Source organism: Seriola lalandi, unplaced genomic scaffold, assembly GCF_002814215.2.
Source record: "Seriola lalandi dorsalis isolate HSWRI2012SDOR001 ecotype SW California unplaced genomic scaffold, Sedor1 jcf7180002053686, whole genome shotgun sequence".
NCBI classification, from domain to species: Eukaryota; Metazoa; Chordata; class Actinopteri; order Carangiformes; family Carangidae; genus Seriola; species Seriola lalandi.
The window spans coordinates 645,557-664,358 of NW_019524239.1; the positions used below are offsets into that span (position 1 = coordinate 645,557).

At 37.4% G+C, this 18,802-nt stretch overlaps 2 protein-coding genes across 3 annotated transcripts in view; one reads left to right on the forward strand and one right to left on the reverse strand.

Moving 5' to 3' along the window:
- rai14 (retinoic acid induced 14) overlaps window positions 1-4,016 on the reverse strand; it is a 39,027-nt gene extending 35,011 nt beyond the window's left edge. For both annotated transcript variants that reach the window (XM_087172735.1, XM_023401497.2), the window contains exons 1-2: window positions 3,755-4,016; window positions 2,168-2,249 (exon numbers count right to left, since the gene is read on the reverse strand). In XM_087172735.1, coding sequence (XP_087028861.1) covers window positions 2,168-2,203 — 36 coding nt within the window. In that variant the 5' untranslated portion in view covers window positions 2,204-2,249; window positions 3,755-4,016. The remainder of the gene's footprint in view (window positions 1-2,167; window positions 2,250-3,754) is intronic.
- Window positions 4,017-7,080: 3,064 nt separating this feature from the next.
- On the forward strand, window positions 7,081-18,305 carry scarb2c (scavenger receptor class B, member 2c). Its single transcript, XM_023401499.2, has 12 exons — window positions 7,081-7,310; window positions 8,077-8,234; window positions 9,887-10,031; window positions 10,535-10,726; window positions 10,965-11,056; window positions 11,899-12,018; window positions 12,652-12,830; window positions 13,017-13,135; window positions 15,353-15,426; window positions 15,952-16,003; window positions 16,311-16,463; window positions 16,794-18,305. Exons 1-12 carry the CDS (start codon window positions 7,188-7,190, stop codon window positions 16,830-16,832), a joined length of 1,446 nt encoding a protein of 481 aa, XP_023257267.1. The 5' UTR covers window positions 7,081-7,187; the 3' UTR covers window positions 16,833-18,305.
- Window positions 18,306-18,802: the final 497 nt, after the last annotated feature.

The window sequence follows — 18,802 nt, forward strand, 5'->3', positions numbered from 1 at the left end:
GCCTAAAATAGAACCTAAGAGATATTTTCTTTCTATTACGGTTGTTCAGGGCTTCTATAAAAAGCAATGGAATGACTATTGGCTCAAAGGACAAACATCCTGGCTTGTGGAACTTTTTTTTTGCATATCTTAATCATGACCATTAATTATAATCACTAAGTGTGCAATGTAATAGTGACACTGTTTTACCCAGGTTTCCTCTGCATACAAAATGAATGTGTACTTGAAAGAAGGTATAGTGATTCTCTATTTCACAAAAGTGCTTCACAGAAAATAATTTTATCTGTAAACTCAAAATATAGTAGTTGGTCTGACATAGTTTTCCAGAAAGCAGCAAGACAGAAATACACTATTTTCTGATTATAGTACATAATCAATACACCAAGCATGACATACATACACAGACAGTGCAATATTGACTTGGATGATGGGCAGGCCTTGGCATGAAACATGAAATACATATACAGCACAACAATGCAGCATCGTTTCCTTTTCCAAACAGTACCATATCAATGTACACATATGAAAACAGGGTTATATTACAATTGAAGGCAAACCAAATAATTTTGAGATCTCCAAGCGGTCAAACTGTGACAATGTATGTGGGTGTGAGGTCTGCAAAGGCATGCATGACTGCAAATGGCCTCAGTCGTGTTTCTAAGCAACATTCACATCTACTGATCTTCTCTTTCTTCTCTCAAACCGCCTACAACTGGCTATTTTAGTGAGGACAAGCATCTCACTCTGAAAGCATCAAACTATTTAGAACTCTTACTGTAACAATACAGGTTTTGACTGGAAAGCACATAGTAAAGGTGAGACCGCCACCGTCCATTTTACTCACTAAGGGGGAACTATTGTGACCTTGCAGCCCAATCCTGGACTCAATATTTTCAAGAACAATGGACACTATTGTACTCCCCTACATAGCTGACTGAATTTGCAATCATTTACTAATATTAGGACTTTGGCCATGCAAAATTGCAGGCTGTTAAAAGGAAAAATAGCTGTTCTTCAGGTTTTCTATTGATATAAATATATTATGCTACAATATTCCTTACAAAAAGTTTTAACTGTGCATTTGAATGTTCTTCAAGTCTTTGATTTGCTCTACACTAACAGAAGTCCTGCTCTCTACACAATCCATAATCCATACTCCAACTATGCCCTGCAGTATGTTGTGACTATAACTGAGTAAAAGCAGGGATGTACTCCACCTAATTCTTCCTGTGTGGGACAGTTTCTCTCTCAACAAAGCATGCCATTTAACCAGAGCTCATCATCCTGCCCCGCCACACACTCTTAATCTCATGGAAACTGCCTACATAAACCTAGTGTCTCATTTCTTCACTCCATATCCCAACTTGTCTACTTTGCGACACTCCCTCTATCCCCTAAAACTTATCCCATTCATCCAGCAGCCCTCCAGACTTTTCCTGTCTGGCATTTAACTCTGTGTCATTACGGTCACCGTGACAACAGATGAGTCAGATGCTGTGGAGACGCCTCACTTCCTGTGAATCTAGAGTATCTTAGACTGTGACCGAATAAATGACTGAACCAATATGGAGAAATTCCTCCCCAAAGAGTGATTCATAGTCAGCAGGATCAAATCCTCATCTGGAACAGTCAAGAGTCAGAGTATCTGAATATACTTGTGGTCTTTGTAGGATTAATAAAGAAAAAAAACTCACAAAGTGGCTCAACATGAGAAGTGTGTGGTTTCTGTGTTGCCTGTCTGTGTAAAAGTCTGTGTCATATCGCTAACACCACAAATCATGATTTTTCAACCTCATGACCCCTTTTTCAGGGTCCTAAAATTCTCATGACACCCCATCAGAGCTGACAAGTTGTCATGTGAAACTGAACATGGCATTCTTTTTTTCTGTTTACAAGAGCACAGAGGGAGCTCTAAATGGATTACATGGACGTTATCATTGAAATCTATTTATTTTATTTTTCAAAACTATTTATTTTTTCTTAAACAAATAGCAAAATGTCAACAAGCCACTGGGCCCTGCTGACCCCAAGGTTGACAACTCAACCATAAATCATCTGCAACTGCTCAAGCCATACATACACAGACACTGACTCAGCCATACAGACATACACAAGCACACATGGGCACACACTTGACACAGCCATGAACATATGTTACAATACTTACATCAGTTTTTCTAAACTTGGCTTTAAGGCTCTTCATGTTCAGTCCGGTCCATGCAGTCACTCACTCAATCACTCAGTCAAGGCTGTGAAGGAAAAAAAAACACAGATGTTTAAACTCAGCCTCAGTGATGTTAGCTCCCTTTTCTAATATGATTTAGAGTTTCTGAAAAGACTGAACTACCTGACTTGTGAAGTATTTTGTGACACTGTACCCACTCAAGTACAGTCAGGATGAACTGTAAATGTGCAGTGCAACATCAGGGATTTATGGAGGCAGTTGTCTACAGCCTTAGCAAATCAACATTTTCCTGAAAAAACTCAAATGTGCTGTACTCAATTTATAGTTTCATATTGAGTTTGATCACAACATCTATACTCAAGCTGTAACAAATATTAGGAACTGTTACAATCACCTATTCCTCTTTAAAAACTACATAGTTTTGGGAATGGACTTAGCATTAACACATGCAAATCTAATTTAAACCTGGTGGTGGAACTGGTATCTGGTTTTGTATTGTGTCCTATTGGGATGTTTTAAATTACCACAAACTCCTTGGGGATGTGTGGTGACTGTATTTTTACACCTCAAGCGTATTTCCAGTTTTTCATGCCTGAAATTACCTTGTTGACGACTTGCCCCCAAAATATCTTGGAGGGTGTTCCAGCAAAATTAGGCTACTTACTCCATTATTTTTATGTCCAGAGTCCTTTGTGTGAGCTTGTATTTCAACTGAAAGAACTTTGTAAGCAATTAAAGACTTTTTGCAATGAATACTAGTAGTGAGGTCCTGAAGAGATCATATTTTTAAATGTTTGCATTCATAAAGGTTTGCAGACACCAAGTGCAAGTTAGGGTAAGTCTTGAGTTTTTGTATACAGATCCTGATGTGTTATTAGAGGTGTTTTGTGCAGTAAGTGGGTGCACCAAGGACAACCATGTCTGGGCTCCTCTGGCAACATTCAAGCGATTCAGATTAACACATTTGCCTACCACATTCATTCAGATTTACTGTAAAATAACAGCAGTCCATCAATGACAAAGTATGCAGATTCAAAACCACAATCAAGAAGTTGTAGTATGAATTGAGAACATCTCTATAGATATTAGAGGTTAATTAATAAATATCATACAAATGTGTGGTCTTCTGTAACACAGCTAACACTGAATCCGCTGTCATGATTTGTATGAAAGCACGAACTGGGTATTGTAAGGGCCACATAGGCTACTTACTGCCACCAGTAAACAATTCAAACCACAGTTGACCAAGTTGTTACCTGTGCATATTTTCATTTCATACAGCTTCTCAAACAATGGAAGTGGTGTCTGGATACATGAATAAACATGGGAGAAGCTGCAACTCGTTTAGCACAAGAAGTATCAAAGGCGCGAGACGTGCATCGTTGTACACTAAACACTTGAATATCAGATTGAGCTTTGTAACTACGCCGCGGGACAGCACAGGACCTACTTGTTCAATTTATCGCCGGGAGTAACAAACATTAAGTTGTGAGGCTTTTGTAAAAATGACTAGCAATTACTTCGACCAACGACATCTTACATGATATGAAAATTACTGGACACTCTTACCCTGTTATGTGTTGGAGTCGCAGGAGGGCTGGACACATAAAAGAGACTGACACACAACCGCTTTTTGTGCCAAAACCAGATTAGCTACCAAACCGGTGAGAAAACAGCGAGCCGTTGTTAAGCTAAGTCGAGCAGGAGGATGCATAAAGGAGAAGAAAACAGTGCGCCCGCAGCTACACACTGACCCGACTCGGCTCGCATACATTAAAAGTTGAGCTGTTCACGGACTCTAGCCTGTCTCTCGCTCGGGACTCAACTCAACTCAACTGCTGTAGCCCGGTTTAGGAAAGTGACGTCACTGTCCCAGTGCTCTCGTGACCGCGGCGAGCGAGCCCTCTAATGTTCTCCATTGTGGCCATAGATTGTGGCCCATTCATGTTCTGGTTAAAGGGGTATTTCCCACAAAACCATATTCACAGCTAGAATAGTAAAAATTTGAATAGAAGAAAACCTTCTCACTCTTTTACTTGTTACTTCACCGTACGTTCACGCGTATATGTTTTCCAGACTGATATAAAAGGCTAGATGGTTGTAGGTTTTCATGCAGTAAACTACCATATGGAAGAAGCTCCAATATAACCATTGATGAATTATGAGACAATGGGCACAAACTTTTTGAGTCATTTTGTGTCGCTCTGTAGTCGTTTTGACACAGACATTAAGATTAAAAAGATTGAAAGATGTCTTAAAAGTGTGTTGCACATTAGTTTTGCAACAAGAAAGCCACTAAGAGCTTTTTCAAGGTAGAATATATGGCCAAACTGCTATGTTTGATCACATTAAATTGTGTTGATTTACCTTATAAAGTAGCCAGGGAGTGTTTGTTTGCTTAAAGAGGACCAGAAATTTAGTGTTGCGCTCCCATAAAGCTGATGTACTTCCAAGTGCTATATTTAAAAAGAAGTGGACAATACATAGGTTGAAATATTCTGATTTTTATTCCTTGAAATCGGCCAAGCTTCCAAAAGGCTGGTTCCTACATTTCCCATAATGCATTTCAGACATGACAAAAGCTCCTCCAGATCCACAGAATTGATTAAATTTTTTCATTAATTAGCTGTTTCTACAGGCTGTTTTGTCTTTCCAATAAATTGATACGTGGTCTTTATGTGTAAAATCAGTGTGTATCAGTGTTTATCATCTGTAAGACTGAGAATCTCTGTAGACAAGTCATGTTAACATTATGGGCCTATGTTGCAACAGGACAGTAGTGAAACTTATTAATGCATGTAAGAACATGTCTGAGCTGTAAGGTTGTAATGCTGATGCCATTTGGTAAGATGAGATCATGTAACCTAGCCTACCACATTATCTGTGTGTCATAAACTGAAACCATTCATTCAAAGAAGATATTTTAATTTTTTTATATACAGCCTATGGCTGTTGAATAAATCGACCACTTTTCACTCCGTTCAGCATATATCATTCATATACAGTTTATTATGCTCTCTACACCTGGCAGATCTCAAAATATCTCCTTAATGAGTATGGGTAGCTGTGTCTTTCAAATTATGTAGTTTTGGAATTTCTGTCTAAACAATCAGGGAAAGGAAATTGAGAGAGAAAAGGAGACAGCGCACACACAGATGCATAGATGACTGCTCGTAGGATAGTCAGGTTAGGCAAGGTGTGGCTCTTTTATATGAAATTTTGACTCAACAAGTGCTTTGGCTCTAGTTTATAGAGCAGCAAAGAATGTAGGCAGTGGCATGGAGTCTTAGAAAATGTTTAGACAGCGACACCTACTGGAGAATGTATTTACTACATTGTTTTTCTGTGAAATGAATAATTTAATTGATAAAATAAAAATAAATGTGTAATATCTGGTGGTTTACACAATGAAACATGAAAAACATCAAAACATTGGCTATTTGCATATGCTATAAAATATTTGATGTGTTCTTAATCTAGATATACACCAAGTTATGCTTAAACATGTACTGATATACTGATTGCATGCAGGCATAGTACACACACACAACAAAATATGTCATTCAATTTACATGGCTCCTGTGTTATTAGTGACCTTAACAAAGTGATAGTTCTATATTTTACTAGATCCTGTCTGCACCCTTCAAGTCAGGATGTGTCAAACACTGAATTTACCTGAATGATAGTAGGAAACTAGTTTGTCTGGCCAAGAAATGATTCAAGGCAATGAAGTGCCTTGCTCAGGGGTACTTCAGCACTGTTAATGTAGAAATTAAGTACAGAGAGGATGAACAAACTGGGGAGAGGAAAGTAAGGTTAGGCCTACATTTATGTGTAAAGCCTACACATGGCCACATGTGTGTGTTAGGGAAGCACTGGCACAAGAATGAGCTCTGGGCCTTCAAACACCCCAAGTACTAATTTAGCTAAACACTGTTGTGGGCCCCTATACATAACATACAAGACAGCTAATAATGCAGGACCCACATGGAGGAACTCTGTGTACATATTCTTGCTTGGGGGTTGCATATAAACAAATAGATTTGCAGTTAAGCAAACCAAATCACAAACCAACTGTAACAAAATGATATTGGACCTTTAGAACTTTTGGGGCCCTCTGGCACTCACTTTGCTGGTCAGGTAATTCAGCCTTGACCCTACATCAAAATAAAATAGCAGCATAGTCTCCTCTTTTACATTTTTTACAAAGACAGAAACAATGGTGCAATTAAATCTTCTGGATTTGTTTACACAAAGAATAATCAAGGCATAGCCTGGGTTTTGATGCATTTTGATGAATGTTAGAGATCTAATTTGATGTAATTTAATGATATTAATGTGTCTCTCACAATTGGCTATGTAACACTCAAACAGATGACCACAATACGCAGCAATGTAGAAAAATTGACATTTCCTATCATGGAAAACCAACTTGTATTTAATTTTTTGTCACATTTGCGTCAAATTTTTGTTTTAAATGTTTACTTAAGTACATCAACAAATCAATTTAGATCTGGTTGTTTATCTCATACGAGTCCATATTGGGTTTTGTGTTTGAAACACAATGGTCCACAAAAAGGTTCTGACTGAGGTTTTATCAGCAATACTGTCATGTGATTAAAAACAAAGAGTGTTCATCTTCAAGATAGATATTGCCCTACATTTTGGCTTTAACAACCAGATAATGTGGAAAATAGTAATTCTGTTTATCACCAAATGGTTGTTAGAGTACTGTCACATTTCAAAATTATATACAACTTAGATGGGCTATTTTAAAGACATTGCTGTAGTGTATTCGTCACGGCTTCATGTTCCGGGAAGCCGACGACCTTCGAGGAAAGCGGAAGTGGTATCGGTGAAACATTTCATTCCGGATGTGTGTCTTTGCACAGTCGAGCAAGTTCCTGGGAAATCAAAACAAACACAGCAGACACACTGTAGCTAATGTCAGTGAAAGCTTACTGAAAGCTGTATCTGTTAGCGATCAGCCTGCTGTCTCATCATGCTACTGAAATCATGCTGCATTTACAGCGTAGGAGTTTTATCTTTGCTATTCTTGATCACGGGCATTTCTTTGGTCTTGAATAACGTATTTCCACATTTATTGCAGTCGGTAGTTAAAAAGGTAAGCATCCTTTCCAGACTAACGTTTTATAACAGGCGTTAACATTTGACAATCTGCCAGTAAGCTAACTTAGACATTTTGGTGACAGCTAATGTTAGCTTAGCTTGAGTTGATAAAACAGCAAAGCCAGCCTTTGACGCTGTGTTTCAACCTCGCTTCTGAATTTCATTATGAAAGACGTAGCTGAACAGCTTTGTATCTCTTCAGCTCAGTAAGTTGAATGTTTTACAAATGACTCACATTTATTAATTCAGACGACTCCCTAAGTTGGCCATGTTGTGGCAGCTGCTGCCAGTACTGCCATGGGCAACATGTTTAATGAACTATGTTCTCATGTCATATTGGTATTGTTACGTATATTAACTTTAAAATTAAATATCTGATTAAATTCAGGGTGAAACATTACTTTAATTCGCCTAGTTTAGCATTTATAAGCAGTATACAAACATATAGCTAGCTAATATATGGTTTCTAACACGCTTATGTAGTTGTACACAGCAGCTAGAGGGTCATTTTTAAGTGATTAATAAGGTAAAGTAGTTTTTCACAGTTACTTTGATTTCTGTTCCTGCATTGTGGTCTACTTTAATGTGACGTTAACAGCGTATCATGACACCCAACCCACCACTAGCTGCAGATTTATACACCAGTGGTGATTGTCATATGATGTGAGGACGCCTTAGTCAGCAGGAGGTAAACTGTCTGAAGTCACACAATTCTGTCAACTGTACGAGACTATTAACCCACCGATCTTTGTCCCTCATAGGAAGTAGTTTTGAAGAATGGCACAGAGGCATTTGAGGCCTGGGAGAATCCACCAGCACCCATCTACATGCAGTTTTACTTCTTTAACCTGACCAATCCCCTAGAGGTGCTGGATGGGGAAAGGCCTGCTGTGGTGGAGATTGGACCATACACGTACAGGTGAAAGCAGAATAGGAGAAAAGCTTCAGTTTTTCTTCTGTTTTTATCTGTTCAATAAATAAGAATTACAGATGTCATAGCAAGAAGACAAGCCACTCGGTCTTAGAGGAGGGGAAGCGAAAACAATTGTAATCAAGGTGCCTCCTCCTAAACATGAACAAAAATTAACAGAAGAAGCCAAATTGTCACATCAGTAAAAGAAAAAAAAGTCACTTACATTCAGTCAATTACTGCTATTTTTGTTGTGAGTAAGCTTTTTGGCTATGTTGTCGCAAGGTAGAAAGGTGCCAAAATGCTGATGATTAGATTAACTTAAATAGGAAAGAAAGTACCCAAAGATCCATAGGGCATTTACATTATACAATACAATACAAAATTTTAAATGATAAAGAATGTAAGTCCACTATGATATCAATTCTTAAAATAGACTTGGATGTTTTTAATGGTATTTTTTGACTTAAAAGAATAATGGCCTTCCCTTCCCTTAAGGCACCAATTAAAAAAAAAAAATGACTGAACCAAAGTTTTCCATAGTAAAATTAGTTTTACATGAATAGTGTGATTACAGTGCATAAGCAGTGCATAAAAGCACCAAAGCTACCACACACAGACTTGATAGCGGTCCAAAAAATGTTTGGAATGCTTTTGTCCAGCCTTTCTCTTAGATAGCTTTTGTTGCAATTTTAGTAGGCCACTGTAAATAGTATACAAAATATAATAATTTAAAGAAATGCATTTACAACCGCATGTTTCTGCCATTACTTACTTACTGTCTTTTTTAGAAACAACAGTGACAGTTTGCAGAGGCAGATCCAGAGAGATAATAGTGTGACCCTGTCTCTGGCTAGCTTTAAACAGCTTGTTTGACTCAGCACTGACAGACACAGTAGCTTTGTTTGAAATCAGGATTGCATTTCTGAGATATTTATATTTTTCCTTCCTTATTTTCTGCCAAAAAAAGCCTTTCATCCCATCAATTCAGCTTTACTTTGGCTTACAATAACCCTTTGACCCATTTACTCACCCAGTCAATATGTGCAGAAGTTCATATATCATTTTATCCCAGCTTTGGTAGACATCTTAACATAAGGGAGATGTGTGGTTTTTTTTTAATGTTTTTTGTTCACTGAATCAGTTAAACCGGGCAGGTTGCAGAGTTGTTGATAAAAGTTATTACTCTCTTTCCCGATTCATTCATGTGTTTCAAGTTACAATAAGGTGATAATTAGTTGTGTAGAACAGTTGAGATTGTCCTTTTAAGTGAGGAGTTTTGTGTTTCTGGATTGACAGTAATTTCATCATAGAAACTGTCGCCATTTTGCAACAGTTGCAAAGATGTAGGTTTTAGACAGCAAGGAAGGGATATAACTTAAAGGAAACAGCTGCTCCTTTGCATAATGCTATATTTAAGTCAGATATGCATTATGATTGTCAGTATACAACTTTATAATTATTTAACTTTAAATGTGTTTAATATTGCACTCAGGACTTAGGGAGATTGATATTGTAGAACGATAGAGACATAAACTAATCCTGGACAAATTTATATTTGGCTGCAGCACGGTAACAAAGAGCTTGTTGTCATGTCTGACTATCAACAGTTAACCTCTTTCCACCTTAACCTGGTTGACTGTTATATCTTTTGTACACAGGGAGTACCGGCCTATGGAGCAAGTGAACTTCCAGGATAATGGCACTAAAGTAACAGCTGTCAATACTAAAACCTACATATTCCAGCGTAACATGTCTCGAGGTCCAGAGAGTGACCTCATCAGGACAGTCAACGTCCCTGCCTTGGTGAGCCAAAGAAATCTATGAATTTCAAAGTTTATAGTATTTAGTGATATTTTGATGGTGAGAGAAGATTATTATGTCCCCCACGTGAATATAAGGGGTACTGTTGAATAAATAATAAGTACTTTATTCTTTGGAGTAACAGCACTCAGTAAATCTCTGACTATTATCCCATTTAGTGTTTTGCCTTCTTAAGAAGTTCTGAGATGATTTTGACATCCACGAAAAAGCAACAGGATTGTCCAAAAAACTATTAAACTAACTTGACACAGAGATGAAATAGTTTAAGTTCACAGATTAGTCCATGTTGTCTGTTTTTTTTATTTTCTTTATCTAATTATCTTATTCCCAGTGATTTGATTTCCTTTTACTGTAAAAACATTGCAGCAGGATGTTGCAGAACTTAGACTACAGTGCTCAAGTAAATTATTTATTATATTACCTCGTATTTTGTTTGGTGCACAGGTTGTCTTTAAATAGATCCCTCTTCTTCCTCTCTCTCGTAGACGGTAATGGAGAGATTCAAGGACGAGCCTTTCTTTGACAGTCTGATCTCCTCCTACATGAAGTCCACTGACGAAGGCCTGTTCACCACCCGCACAGTGGGGGAGCTGCTGTGGGGATATGAAGATGCCCTGCTCAGAGCCATCCAAACTGTAAAACCTGATCTGGATGATGTATTCGGACTCTTCTATAAGGTCTCATTTAAGCATTACGATACATAATTGTATAGTTATTTCAGACTGGAGAGTTCATATTTATAAATGGTACAAAAGATATCAGATAGTTGCACAGACATTTCTTTAGAATCACACAAAGAGTTTTTTGTGTAATTGCATAGACCCTCATGGGACCAGCCATTTCCTTGTGGTTGTTTTGGCTTTCTTGTGCGAGAGCTGGTTGTTGAAATTATTCTTTTTTTTTTTTTTCTTACAGACCAATGCTTCCAACGACGGTGAATATATGTTCTTCACTGGCCAGCAAAACTACAAGGACTTTGCTAGAGTTGATACATGGAACGGTGAAAGGTCATTGTCTCCACTCACCTCCAGTGCAAAATAATAGAATTATCTGTCGCTCTGTAAATCCAATCAGTTCAAATGTTTGATTACATGGAATTCAAATGGATGGATAACGATTATATCAGGCTTATTTTATCTTATAAGAGAGCACAAAGTGAGTACCTTGTTGATTTTCCATGCCATTGTCATCTCACAGTTGATTTTACACTGTTTCTAGGCATTTATACTGATAAATGAAGTGATTATTCAGGCTCATCAGTTAGTTAAAGTAACTAACTCACTTGTTATCTGTGTAACGGAAAACATGTTAAGTCACTCACACTCACTCACACCAGTGTTAATCCTCCTCTTTGACTTTCTGGATTTCTCTTCCATCTCTGTCTCTCTTTTAAAGCCTCGTTGTTTCAGACTCCTCTGTTGTCTGTGTTAGCAAGGTATAAATAATGATGATATTCCACATTTGACTTGTTGGCCAACTAACACTGCTGGCCAATATCGATGTCACTCTCATGCAGTATCTGTCAAATATGAACCTACAGCCAACAGAAGGTTTGCTTAGCTCATAGACCCCAACGTTCAACTATTCTTTAACACACAAAGGATTGGCAAAGCAGCAGCTTTAGCCAAGCTCCTACCGACCTAAAACGTTTGCAGTCTTGATCTACTGCAGGCCCACACTATTTAAAACATTTAAAAACAGATTTGTTGCCTGATGAATTGGTGAGATGTCCTTCAGTCAAGTTGACAAAACACAAATGATGAACTGCTTGAATGCTGGGCCATTTAAAAGGCTGAAACGCTGATGTGAACAGAAAACATTAACATTGGAATTTTGTGCATCCATACAGCTCGCTGAATTGGTGGACATCTGATGAGTGCAACATGATTAATGGAACCAACGGAGCATCTTTCCATCCGGTCATCACCAAGACCGAGAAGCTCTACATGTTCTCCTCTGACCTGTGCAGGTGCAGTGAGTCTAAGTACTGTGTGTTAAATGCCGACGGCTTCGCAGTGGGTAACATGAAAGGGATTTCAGTTTGGTGTACTTTTTTTGTCTTCTTCTTTTGCCGACCATTATTTTTCTGGTATTCCATTTTGCCTGGTTTGAGTTGGCAAAGAAAAAACGGCCTCTCCTCAATCATGCTAAAAATGTCTGCCTAAGCCTTCCTCCCTGCATTATTCATGTCTGGAAATTGGATTAGGAATGCCAATTTAGCCTGGCTGGTTGCATGGCTGGTCAGTGTTAGCTTCTTGAATGAGGTCACTGGTAATGTTGATACCTATTTAGTGCTGCTTAAAGCAACAAATATCAGCTCTGTTTAACTGTTAACACACTTCAGATCTGAGAGTGCAGCATTTGCATATTAACTAACTCTTGCTGAGGTTGTGGAAAGACAGGTTTATGCTTTATGAGGCAGGGAAATGTCAACTCAAATTTTGGAAAACCAGTTTTTGCCAAGCAGGCTTTCAGTAAATCATCTTACCACAAAGCTCATGCACAAAATGAATGCAAACCCTCCCTCTTTTGTTGAACTTTCAGTTTTATGGAATTTATTTGTTCTTGCAAAGGTTAACCAGCGTCTGATTCAATTTCCAAGGTCTCTGTACGCTTTGTATGAGGAGGATGTGACAGTGAAAGGGATCCATGGGTATCGCTTTGCTCCCCCCAGTGAGGTGTTTGCCAATATGACCGTGAATCCAGCAAACGCAGGCTTCTGTGTCCCTGCTGGAAATTGCCTGGGCTCTGGTGTGTTGAATGTCAGTGGATGTAAACAAGGTGGGAAGCGCATTAAGCTGTTGTTTTACATGAAAACAAAAAAACAGAACAATGTTTCATGAGGTCACATAGGCAATTATTCTTTAGAAAGCTGTTTCATCATGAATGAATGCAGTGTTGAGTTTTCCAGGGCTGTTGTTTTTCTGAATCTGCTCTGCTTAATAACTGAATCTTTTGTGTGTTCAGGAGCTCCCATCATCATGTCTTCACCACACTTCTACCAGGCAGATGAGAAATTTGTTGAGGATATATTTGGTATGAAGCCTAACAAGGAAGAGCATGAGACTACCATTGATATCGATCCGGTAGGAATTACAACTTACATTCTTAAATAAGTAATTTGTGTACATGTTGTTCTAAAACTTTCTTTACTTTATTAATTCATGTCTTGAATATGTTTTATATATAAATTTGTATAAAACCCGGCACAGTGACAGTTACATTCATATTAACCACTAGATGGTGTACTATCTCAGTTTTATAACTGCAAGCCAATTGTTATCCACTTCTTTAAACAGTGGTTAAAAATTAAAGCAGGCGTCTTGGTACGGAGCTGTCACCAAAGATAAGCTCTAACAGCTCTTATCATGTGTAATAATAACTGCCTGTGGTAAATTTGTGATAAAAAGAATTAGACTGAAAATGGGTTGTTGACGTGACATGACATTTTCCCTGTCACCCAAGATAAAAATGAATATAATTAGTATTGTTAGCATTTAAAATGCAGTAAATAGTTAAACATTTCTTTGTTTTGCATGAACCTGTTGTTAGAAAAAATTTGTTATTAGATTTTTTCAATTTTTCAGCCAAATTTCAAAATTGCCCTCCGGTGTGACTGTCTCAAGCATGGTTAAATAAATTATAACTTTTATAAATTAAAAAAACAAAAGCATAGACATGTTGACATTTTGTGTCTATTTTAGTAAATGACATTCATTTTTTTCACCTATATATTTTCTAAAAGCATAAGAATGTAATACATTTGTATGTCCTCTAGTGTGACTGACAACTTTAATTAGTTTAAGGACCCCATTCAAGGTCATGTTACTGAAGCCCCTTGTGAATGTTAAACTGCATGATTATGGAAAACTATGCAAATGTGTCTTGCTAACTGCTAATGACAGGTTAGCCAGGAATAGCAAGGTCAATAACTGACATAAAAGGCTGAAACATCCTTTGGTGTGACACCTGTACTTTTTATTATTTTTTGACCATTTTCAGGGTTTTTGAATGCAATAATTACATTAAAGAAAATAACTCTGCAACTCTGCAAATATAAAGTACCTATTGAAATGCAGTAAATTTTTGACACAAATACAGCTCCATATTCCTTACCTTACCTTAGAGTATGATCTATATTCACTTTTGTTTTGCAGTGTTTTGTGTCAGTTACAACATTCAAAAATCAATAAGAAATATTGCTTAGAACTTTTTTTGACAGATATACTCCAAGTTTAAAACAAGAAAAGATTTACTGTAAATGATTCTGTAATAGTTCAGCTATCAAAAGATGTTGTAAAAATAGGAGCTAATAAATTGCTCATAATGCATTTCCCTTGTTACAATTTATTTGCTCCAGTCCTGAACATGACATCATTTTAAATGCTGCAAGAAAGGAGAGTATAAATACATAAATGTTTGTTCAATAATAAAAAAAAGTTGAGGTTGAATTATAAGACAGACTTCTGTTTATCTGTCTTCAGATTGTTGTTTTTCTTTGGCATCCATGCAGTGCTTGCTTTCTAAGAAGATTTTATTTAACTCCTTTTTTCTTATTGCAGTATATTTGTAGGAATCTGCACTGATACAATTTGGAGTGTATTATTTAGTAAACTGAATCTTAATTTGGTGAGAGAAGCAAAATGAAGAATGTATTGTGATGCAGGACTATCAAAGCTGGTGAAAAATGTGTGGACAAATGACCTAACCCAGCATGCAACCATACACTTCGATTTCACACAAATTCATGTTCACTTCTACTCCTACGTGTAAGGTGGTAGCATCATAAGTTCAAAAGGTGTCTTTGCACCCGGTAAACAAGCTACTGTTTTGTCTGTTTATCCTCCTTCCTATACTGTAATCTTCACTGTGCCGCCGCATGAGATCATCGAGATTGATCAAAGTCCTTAATACTGGGTCATAAACACTGGATTGTGATGCCCTGAACATCTTCATTAGTAAAGCAAAAGAATCAGCTTGATTGCCAACGTCAGGCCTGTGATTTCCACTCAGACCACCTACAATAAAGATGTATGCAGATGCAACCCTGTTACAACAATCACAAAAATATGTGTAGGTTGGTGTCGAAAAATAAGAAAAAATGAAACTGAAAAATACTTGCAGCACAAAGATCTTGCACGTAATATGTAGTGTCTGGGTATTGGTACTGAATATGCTATAATGAGGCACATCTGTTCATACACGAGGTGCGACAGGTCTAAATATACCAGTGTGCAGTATACTGCACTGCACCGTTGAGTTCCTCTTAAGTCAACTAAACCAAGTCTAATTGTGTTTTGCAGCTAACGGGAATCATTCTGCAAGCAGCAAAGCGGATCCAGGTCAACGTGTATGTGGAAAAAATTCCCAGCTTCAGGTAATCACTTCATGGACTTCATCAGTATCTAGTTACTGCCAAGAAATTTACATAACCTCTCCCTTTTCTCATAAAAACTCCATACTGGCTTTAAATGAAGCTGTAATGACTGTATGGCTTCCTACGGATGGGTCGGGTTGCCAGTAAGATAACTGTAAAGCAATTTTGCCATCATCATCATTATGAATGGACTTTTGGACAGACCAGGCTCACTTGTTATGTGTCTACTTGGCATCTAAAGGAACAAACAGCAAGATAATCTTGAGTCCAGACCTACCAGATGTACGTGTCATCAAATGTCATGTAGAAAAACTAAATGTAGAATATACTATATATTTAGACACTGAACAGCACGCCCGGGAAGATTTAGTCGTGTTTGGAAATCATTTGTTTTCTGAAAGTCATTTTCCATTTATCATCAACTAACAGGCAGATGTTCAAAGTACTCAAAAGAACATCTAAATAATTATGATAGCAGACAAAACATTGTGAATAATTTTATATTATATTTAACTTTTTTTTCAGTCAAACAGGAAACGTGAGGACAATGGTCTTGCCTGTGGTTTACCTAAATGAGGTAATAAATACACAAACACACACATACACACACACATACACACACATACACATTCCATTGATGAAATGAAACCACATACATTCAGACAGATGTTTTTCATAGTATTCAGGTCGTGGTCAAATTTCATGATCAGGAACTCTGTTGCTTATAAAACTCAAATTCTAATGTCTTTCTCTGCTTTCAAAAACTACATTACAAACATGAAATGAGAGAAGAGTATAGAATATTTTGATGTTTACTGTAATAGATAATCAGAGTTTTCTTTGTTCACTGCTTTATGTAATCTTTTCTCTTACTGTCTTCTCAGAGCGTTGTCATTGACGACGAGTCAGTCATGAAGCTGAAGGTGATTGCTGTCGAGCAGAATGTTGTGGTCAACATTCCGTTCATGCTGATTGGCGCAGGCATCATTCTGGGAGGAATCTTCATGTTCCTGATGTGTCGACAAAAGATTCCTGAGGTGAGTGTGTGAGTCTGTGACATTAGAGCAGCAACTGGTATGTGATCATATAGAAAAGTCTTTTTAATTTGAATACGTTTTGATTTTCTGTTGTTTATCGAGAGAAAGAGAGGGATGTTATATTGGGAAATTAAGAGTATTATCAAATAAATAATATTTCGCATTGAGCCTATGCAGCGGGATGCTGCACTGTAGAGCCCGGCTGTCTTAAAGTAGAGGAGCTGCAACACTAGCAGGCCCGAGGCGGACGAAATGCAGCAGTGTACAATGATGAAAGGATCAGATTTTTATCAGCGTTAACATGTTTCATGTCTGGTTTGACTTTTTCAGAGCACTGCTGCTGAACGACAGCCCCTGCTCTCATCATAGCACCAAACAGGATTTGAAAAGAAGACGATTGTCACGTTTGCAGTATAACTCAACATCTCATGGGTTCAGTAACAGTTTCACCCCTAAGTAACAGTTTCAAAGTGTCCATTGTTAACAAGAATTACTCCTTTTAATCTGTTTTTTAGTCTGTTGGTTTAAGAAGGTGAAAGGAAAGAAGGAAGTGAAGTGTTTTTGTTGTTTCTTACAGGGATGGGACTAATGTCTTCCTCTCATTTCAGTTGTAATGATGCTGAAATCCCCTTTTTTTTTCTTTTTTTTTTTCAAATCTTTAATTGACTTTATTTTTCTTTTTAATTCTCAATATGTGGCTTAGAACCTGAGCAGAATAATTGAACTCTCCTTCAAAATCTGATTTAGATCCTCTAGAGAGACGGGTCAGAACAAATCCAGAAATTAAAGGATTTACAGTGGTTTGGTGAGACTGTTGAGGCGGCACGAATAAGAAACGCTAAAGAAATGTCCTCTTGTTCCTCTTTCACATAATTTTTATTTCTAGACATAAACCAAGTGAACAAAGTCAAGCTCTGCAAAATAGCTGGCAGATCTTTTTATCGCTATTGTGATGACTATTATTTCCGTAGCCTAAAATTTGCTGCTCTCAGAAAATGGTTCTCATGTTGTTTCGATATCGTCATTTTCAGTCATGCCTTGTCCTCCTTTTCATTTAGACTTATCACTCAGTCTCCTGAGGTGTCTGAAGCTCTGAATCTAACGTGAATCAGATCAGCTTCATTTCAAAACCATGTACCCTGCTCTAGCTTTCGGTGGAAACACAGTAATCTACAGTACACATGTATATAGTATGATGTGGAATAACAGCCAAATAGTATTACTTCAACAGTGGCAATATAAAGGGAAGGTTGTTTTTTTTGCCAGGTGTGGATGTTTTGTCTCAATATGCGCTACTTTCTTTCCCCTAATTCCAATATGTCGGCATGAATGTGTGATTTTTAATTTCTACAGATATTACGTTAAAATCAGTGTATACAGAGACACTACTGATAAACTTTTTTTGCAAATATTAAATAATGTATACCTTTTTAACCTCTATGATTTTTACTTTTAAATTCTGCATTTCTGAATGTTATTAGATTAATGGAACTTTATTTAAAGTTTGCAGAAACATACAGTGTTTTTTTGTTTTGGGCTACAGCTGTTTGGATAGCTCACTCCTAAAACCTAATGGCTTTTCTGTCCAGAACTATACAGAATGTTATTAAAATGTGTCCGTTTTAACCAATGTTTCAAACACATCACTGACAAGCTGTCTACCATTAATGTAGTTGTGGAGGTTTTTTTATATGTAAAAGATAATATTGTGTGCACCACTGCTACTGCATAGTAAAATCAATACATAATCACTGTTTACATATAATGGTTCACGTATCCAACAATTTGCACATTGTCTTGTCATTTGCTACAACCTCAATAAACTCTGTGTGCTTCATGTTCTCCGCAGGTGTGTTCGTGTTTCCTCCATCACACATTGCAAAACGACTTGATAACGTGCTGTATCTTTACTCACCTTGCTTTTTCCTTTTTTTAATGGAGGTCACCATAAAGAATGACTAACTTCAGTCTGATTGGTGTTGAAACTTAATACATACACATGCACACACACCACCCTTGATTTCAACAGATGAATCATCAGTTAAAATTAATGGTTGTATAGTGCACTGGAAGTATTTTGAATGACTGATGACTTACTTACAAACCTGCTATATACAGTATGGAAATGGAAATGGGTATATTAATCATTGTTTTCCATTTTGGACAGAGCCTGGGTAGTTGTTTCACACTGCTTCCACTCTATGCCAAGTTAAGCCAACTGTCTGCTGGCTGTATGACAGACACAAGAGTGGTATCCATCCTCTCATCTGACTTTTGGCAAGAAAAAAATGTTGAGCTATTCCTCTATGGATGTATACTTTTTACAGTGTTTGCAGTGT

Excerpts from the sequence above, each read along its gene's own strand:
- scarb2c (XM_023401499.2), top strand. The coding sequence starts at position 7,188 with ATGCTACTGAAATCATGCTGCATTTACAGCGTAGGAGTTTTATCTTTG. Across the intron at positions 11,057-11,898 it reads GATACATGGAACGGTGAAAG|CTCGCTGAATTGGTGGACAT; the intron begins GTCATTGTCTCC and ends GCATCCATACAG. Across the intron at positions 12,831-13,016 it reads TGTCAGTGGATGTAAACAAG|GAGCTCCCATCATCATGTCT; the intron begins GTGGGAAGCGCA and ends TTGTGTGTTCAG.